This window comes from Acyrthosiphon pisum, chromosome A2 (assembly GCF_005508785.2).
Source record: "Acyrthosiphon pisum isolate AL4f chromosome A2, pea_aphid_22Mar2018_4r6ur, whole genome shotgun sequence".
Lineage (NCBI taxonomy): Eukaryota > Metazoa > Arthropoda > Insecta > Hemiptera > Aphididae > Acyrthosiphon > Acyrthosiphon pisum.
In genome coordinates, this window is record NC_042495.1 from 23,929,935 (window position 1) to 23,937,238 (window position 7,304).

Genomic DNA, 7,304 nt, shown 5'->3' on the forward strand with positions numbered 1-7,304 from the left:
AAAGTAGAGAATCACGCAGAAGACAAAATCATCATCATTGAATGTCAAGAAGTCACGAAATCAGCTATGTGCGGTAACGCTGTAAGCAGAGTACAAAACAAAAGGGTGTTAGCCACATTCACCAACCCAACCGAAGAAACGACAAGGTTAAATACGCCCAATTTAAAGGAACTGGTCCACGAGGAGTTCAGGGAAGCTCTGATCCATTCGATACAAGTCACGGATCGACAAGGAGAACCTCACGCAAATAGAAGTTGACTGAAACAATTGGAAGAAAATCCGAATCTGCGCGCAATATTAAAAATGCCAGAAATAATTAACAGCCGTGTTTCCGATCAAATAAATACAAATAAATATTTTAAAAAATTTAATCAGTTAGATGAAGATGCTGAAAAACTGAAAGAATTATCTAAAATGTACAACGATACCAAAATATTTGTAAATCCGGACCATCATTTTATTATAGTTTATATTATTGTAATTTTAATATTTTAATAATTTTAAATTTAACACAACAATTTACAAATACATAATCAGGTCTCAAATGTGTTCTAGAAGTCACTTTAAAAAGTTTTTAATATAGGAATAGTTATTTTTATATTGCGCTTAAAACTGGTACAATGAGAAAGATTGTACCTAAGCTATATGTGCTCATCAAATTATTTGATCAGCCCACGAAAAATATGGTGGCCTATCATGTGCTATCAATTTTTATTATGATTAAACATTCAAAACCTATAAACAAAAAACAATTAAGATACTAGTGTACAATATAAGAACGTTGTTGTTATAATATATTGAACCAGAAAAAAAAAATTATGAATGATAACCAGCTTCAAAATGTCGTGGCCTATCAATGACCACAACTCCTGCTGACGTCCGTGGATAATTCATTGACGCTGTGACCATTGTCCAGGCATTGGTGTTGGGGTTGTAAAATTCTACTGAATCCAAAGAAGAAGTCCCGTCGCTTCCACCGACGACATACAATAGTCCATCTATTACAGCTACTCCTATATTCAGAAGTTAAGCTTAAATTAAATATGTTTCGAAAACATTTGTTTCATACAACAATTATTAAGAATTTATTAATAAACGAGTAAATACCAGGAGATTGTCGACATAAATGCATGTCCGGAATATTATTCCATATTCCTGGACTTGGTCTGTATGCTTCTACACTCCTGAGCACTGTTAATCCATCATTACCTCCTACAGCATACAGTACACCATCTAAAACTCCAACACCCAAATCACAGCGACGTACACGCATTTCTTCAACTGGCGTCCATTTATCAAGACTGGGATGATAACATTCAACAGTGTTTAATCTCTGCTCTGAAATATAACCTCCTACCTAAACGGATCACACAGTTTCATTAATACAGTTGTAGATTAAATATCCCTTTGCCGTAGAAAATACAATTTGCGGAATACAATATAGCATTTTTCAATGGCAGTGATTAAAAACACATTTATGAGACGTTGAACTAAAATTTGTATTAATAATTAATATTAATCGAAATTAATATTTAAAAATATGTTCAAAAGGTATAAGAAATTAAAAATCAAGCCTGATCAAGTATGATAATTCAGGTATATTAAAATTAAAAATTAATCTAAAATGTTGAAAATAGACATTTAGTAGTTATACATAATTTGTATTATAATTTCCAAACATAAAGAATATTACCAAGTAGTAACATTAATAAGATTACTTTAATTATTACGTTATGTATAAAACTGTAAACAAAAGATGCCCTGTGGTAATACGTAAACTGTGCCCAAACGAAATTTTTTGTGAAGTGCGCCCCAGTTTTTCCATTTAATATCACAAAAATTATTTTCGTCCAAAAAAACAAAAATCATAATACCAACTCGTTATAGAATAATTACTATTTAAGTAATACGACAATTATTGATAGTCATCACTAGGTATATCCAGCATAGGTCTGCTAGTACCTATCGTACAACTCATACAAATATATTTTATATGTTTATAGAAAAGTTAAGAGAAATTAAATAGAAACATACCCACATGTATAAAATGTAATAGAATAAATGAACCCTTCAAATATCAAAATTATTAAACAAAAAAGTTACAAACGTTAATTAATAAATATAATAGTGACAAAACTCCGATTGATGAATATGTATCAATAATATGTTACCTATTATTTGTCCAAAGATTGTACTTTTTAAAACTATATTTTTTTCAATCATTAATTTTTCATATTATATTATGTCTGTGACAAATTAAGTATAAAGTACTAAGTATTAAGTATTGTAGATTTTTAATATTTGTAGTATTGCGATTTTGTTTGATTTTGCAAAAACATAGCTCCCTATTGATTTTTGAAATTTACCCCAGCGCAGCTTACATATTATTTCATTTTTACACTTGATAAGAACTTGGGTGCAGTTTACATGTGTGATTTACCTGTACTGTGGGCGCAGTTTCCAATCACCGAAAAAAAGAAATTGAGTTTTAATACTCCTAAAATATATAGTTATAATAGTTGCGCTGTCAATGAAAAAAATGGTTTCTAATTGTAATTATTAAATTATTGAATTAAGCCGATATTTAAACAAATATTTAAATTAATATTTTATTATTTATTCTATTATGTTTTTAGTGTATTTAATATTATATTATATTATGTTTTTATTATATTTAAAATTTAAAGTTATCAAAATATTTTTTTTTGTGGATATATTTTATGATTTTTCTCGGGAGAATTTGTTCAATCCGCATACAGTTATTATAACAAATGTAAATAAAAATTTAAAATCATAAAATAATAAAAAAATTACCGCATATAAAAGATTATTGAGTACTCCATGCCCATGACCACGTCGTTTAGTAGACATATTAGATATTTTTCGCCATTCTCGAGTTCTACAGTCAAAAACTTCTGCGCAATTTAAAATAATGTTGCCATCAAAACCGCCGACCTTGAATTATTAATATAATTTATATTAATATGTTAGTAGCTCCATTATAACAGAAATTACTAATAAAGTAATAAGTTATATTTGCCTACAGCATATATATAATTATTTATAACACCAACTCCAAAATCTTGACGTTTAACTAACATGTTGTAGGTTGGTATCCAATGAGGTGATTCTGACGATAATTTTAGCCCATCAACAGATTGAAAAGTTGATTTAGAATTTTCACCACCCAAATATAATGCAACATTGTCGTTTACTATAGCTACACAACCAGCATGACGGGGTGTAATCATTTTTGGTCCATACTGCCATTTGTTGATTTTTGGGTCATACCATTCTGTACTATCTAATGTTTCGTAATTGATCCCTGATCCACCAATTACTAAAATAACCTGTTATAATTAAATCGTTTAATATATTTGAAAAATAAATAAATCATAGTTGAATCATACTTTATGTGTACCCCATACTGTCTAGGTTTTGTCCGGATGTTATGTGGAATGGTGATAAGCTCATCTGACTTGAGTAAAAGACAATGTAACGCTTCAATTACGTAATCTTTACCTTAAAAAATTATAAATATATAAAAAAAAATTAATCTGTAGTAAATCATATAGAGTGAAAATCTTACATTTAAAACAATTATTAAGAAGAGGTTCATCAACTACATTTTTTAATATGTAATCTTTCGATGTTAATGGTAAACGCACATGTTCCATTAATTGGGGCAAAATTTGTTTTCTGGAATCCAAATCATGTTTTATCCATTGAATAACACTTTCAAATATCTACAACAATCAATAGGTATACTTATAAATTATTTACCTATATTATATTTATGTAAGTGGATTACTTAAATATCCCATCCGTAATGGATACTAAAATATAACAATTATTATCAATTTAACTTTGCATACTTTTTCTTCAGATGGAACTGTAAGTTCATCACTGGAGATCAACTTAACTATTTGCTCGGACGACAAGGACAGGAATTCTTCTCCTTCTACCACGTTTCTAAGAATCATATTATAACAATAATAAACACAAACACCTTATAGAATAACAAAAATAAATAATATTTCGTACGAAAAGTGTTGTTTAAAATATAATTCTGAACTTGTTAACAATTTTGTACAGCTATGTAAATCAGCTAATGCAATTGTTCCAATAACATTTGTAGGACATAGTTGCGCCTCTAGAAAATCACAACATGCCTTTTTGATTTCTTGTAACTGTAAAAGATTTGATGCTGCTAACAAATCCTTGAGAAATAAACAAAAAACAATATAAGCAATTTTGTCTTTTATAGTAAAATAAAACATTATCTATTATTACCTGTACATTTTTATCAGTGATTGAGATTTTCCCAGAATAAACAAAGTCTATTAAGAGATGTAGGACTCTAGAGTCCAACTGCCTGATAGTAACTTGATCTTGATTCTTTTCTGAAAAATTCGTGAACATTGCAAGGAAATATGGACTAGCCGATGCCAGAACCACTTTGTGTCCGAATATAACTCCACCATCGTCTGTTCCTAGTTTGATATCACAAAGAACCTCATCTCTAAAAACAAAAACGTGTTACTAATATTTGTCTAGCACATATGAAATTACTTCAACTTACTTGCGTAAGGATTGTAGCACATTATAATTCTCCGCATACGACGATTTCTTATACTCGTACATAGCTGGTTCACATCGACTGGGTTCCAGAATTCGCTTCGTATTTTGCATTGCTAATAATATAGTATGTCTGGTACTTGGAACACCTAGGTCTAAAATCTTATCCTAAAATTGATTTTTAATTCAAGGCAGCTGAAGATGCTGATAACAATATTTATGTTATGATATATGATAAAAGAAAAACCTGTATCACGGGTCGAAGCAATAATACATCCACGACGATGGTCCGAACGTCGTCAAGTCCCCAATCACAATTGTAAAAACAGCCAATCTTGACGTATAGAAGATACTGTAATCATACAGCATCACCCACAATCGAGCACGTATATTAATAGTGCAAGTGGGTGCCAACAATTATAGCCGACACGGTTACGGCGGAAGCCTTACTGATTATAATGTATGCACAGTTGACGTTAATCGCAAATGGTGGCACGGAAATGATCAACGACCGTCGTCGCCACAAACGCGCTAACAGACGCAAACACGCAGCGTACGTGCAACGGCGTAGGTACAGCACAACCTTATAGGATCGACGTGGCGTACCCAAAGCGCGAATAATAAAACTTTTAAACCATAAATTTCGGCAATGCAATGAAAACGAAAACACGACGGCAACGGCGTCGTTCGTTTTTTAATACATAATACGTATAAAAAAAAAGTAAAAAATCATGTACGCTTCAAGACGGCCGATCACAAAAAAACATCGGTGCCCCGCGACAGCCTTGCCAACCTTGACCAGTCAGTGTTGTTCCAACACACACACACACACACACACACATTCACTTTATATTGTAATGTTTACTATATTACTGTGTAATATATCTCATAATTATACAATAATAATGTATCACGTCTTCACTTGTTTTAAAAACAAAAAAAAAAGTTCCGTCTATTATTATTTTGCTAAATATTATATATTATAATATATTATATTACTAAATTTGGTCCTAAAATCGATTTCTAAATAAATTCAAAGCATCGATATGAATATTTATTGTTAAGAACCCTCTGTTAAATAAAAAGTAATATCAAAATTGAAATTTTTAATAATTATGTTCAACATTTATATTAAAAAAATTCAAATTCATAAAAAAGAAACAGGTCTATAATATTGTTATTAGTAAGTTATTTCGTTTGTTTTATCGTGTGGCACAGTACCGCGTAATGACGAGTATGTCGGACACGCAAATTATGATCTAGGTTGCAATAATGTCAAATGAATATTTTAAATAAACAAAAATATAAACTATGTCTAAAACCTACTGAAAAACGTAGAACAGTTATTGTTCAATAATATTAAATTATTAAATTGTTAAAATCATTTTACTATTTTCAATTTCAATAGTAAAAATCTTGTAACCATAGGAACAATTTAAATTAAAATGAAAAAAAGGTGGGCAAGTGTGTGTCGCTCTGCTGTACAGTAGATTTTACAAGTAGTTCACTGTACCTAATTGTTTATGTCAAATTTTAATTCAACGATATAATATCATTGTATAAGAAAAACGTAGAAGCAAAGACGGTCAGTCAGCCTATACATTACTAAGTACCTATATTAATTGATGATATTATTGCGAATAAAGTAATTTATAAATAACCTATTTATGTGGACGCTTGTTTTAAATTTTCAATCCTTAATTATTATAAAAGTCAAACATTTTATAAATTTTTAACTGCAAAATAATTTTTGAATTTCAAATTTAATATATTTCGTCAAAACTGGAAATTTAATATCTTGTAAAAAGAAATTGTGTAGATGTATTTTTAATATTTTTCAACTGCTATAATAAAAATATATCAGGAGCCTTAAATTAATTAATTAGTTTTATATTTTCACACTTTTTGACCAAAAAAAAAAATTTATTGTCATTTAAAGAAAAAAATTTATACTTAATTTAAAATGTCTGCAAATTGCTCAAAAAGAACTGAAATGTTTTGAAAATTTAATCAAATATAGAAATTTATAAAATAAATATATGGTGGAAATTTCATGTACCTACGATTATTGGTTTTTGAATTACAAGAATATAAGAAAATCGCTACATGTGAAATCGAGTTAATATCCAATGTTGTAAAAATATGAACTTCAAACGCTCATAAAAATTTAATTTTACTTTCTTGTAGAATTTTTTTTGATAAAGTTAGAAAAACTTATGGGAAAATTCGTATTACATTTACAAATCTACGATTTAAAAAGAATATTTTTATGAATTTCTAACTTAAAATAATTGTTGTTATTTCTACGTATTTTTACGAGTTTTGAACTTTAAATGCGTATAAAAAAAAAAAATTGTGACTATGGGTTTTTAATATTTTGCAATTCTCATTGATATAATATATTAGGAGCTTATCGTATTAAATTCTCAAGCTTATTTACCCGACTAATATTAGAGCTGGTACAAATACAAATAATTAAACCTTTTGAGTACCTGATAATAGTGTTGTCGCACAAACAATTTAATACACACTATTAGCAAAGGCTAGTCGAGCGTGTGCTAAACATAATAATAAATCTGTCCTGTGGATCTTCTCGGTTACGGCGGGCATACAAGAACTAATGGCACTGATATTAATTGTCAGTACGTTAGGTACAATAAAAATATAAACATTTTTCGGATTTTTACAACTAAAAAAAGGCGGGTAAGTCGTGGATGTCGATCTGC

At 29.3% G+C, this 7,304-nt stretch overlaps 1 protein-coding gene across 6 annotated transcripts; it reads right to left on the minus strand.

Moving 5' to 3' along the window:
* Positions 1-766: 766 nt before the first annotated feature.
* LOC100167966 (kelch-like protein 2) lies at positions 767-7,291 on the minus strand. Of its 6 annotated transcripts, none has more exons than XM_029490127.1 (9): positions 7,071-7,291; positions 4,826-4,930; positions 4,583-4,746; positions 4,294-4,522; positions 4,045-4,220; positions 3,876-3,972; positions 3,590-3,746; positions 3,411-3,522; positions 3,209-3,350 (listed from the first exon to the last, which is right to left on the minus strand). In XM_029490127.1, the coding sequence occupies exons 3-9, from the start codon at positions 4,690-4,692 to the stop codon at positions 3,341-3,343; spliced, it is 891 nt and encodes a 296-aa protein (XP_029345987.1). In that variant the 5' UTR covers positions 4,693-4,746; positions 4,826-4,930; positions 7,071-7,291; the 3' UTR covers positions 3,209-3,340. The 6 variants fall into 6 exon arrangements, with proteins under 6 accessions (XP_029345988.1, XP_029345987.1, XP_016656111.1 ...); XM_016800622.2 differs by lacking the exon at positions 7,071-7,291 and adding an exon at positions 5,029-5,526; XM_008180094.3 differs by lacking the exon at positions 7,071-7,291 and having other exon boundaries at positions 3,411-3,516; positions 4,826-5,527.
* Between the last annotated feature and the right edge of the window lie 13 nt (positions 7,292-7,304).

Excerpts from the sequence above, each read along its gene's own strand:
- LOC100167966 (XM_029490127.1), bottom strand. The coding sequence starts at position 4,692 with ATGCAAAATACGAAGCGAATTCTGGAACCCAGTCGATGTGAACCAGCT. Across the intron at positions 3,973-4,044 it reads TATTTTAAACAACACTTTTC|AAACGTGGTAGAAGGAGAAG; the intron begins GTACGAAATATT and ends TATGATTCTTAG. Across the intron at positions 3,747-3,875 it reads CAGTTCCATCTGAAGAAAAA|ATATTTGAAAGTGTTATTCA; the intron begins GTATGCAAAGTT and ends TGATTGTTGTAG.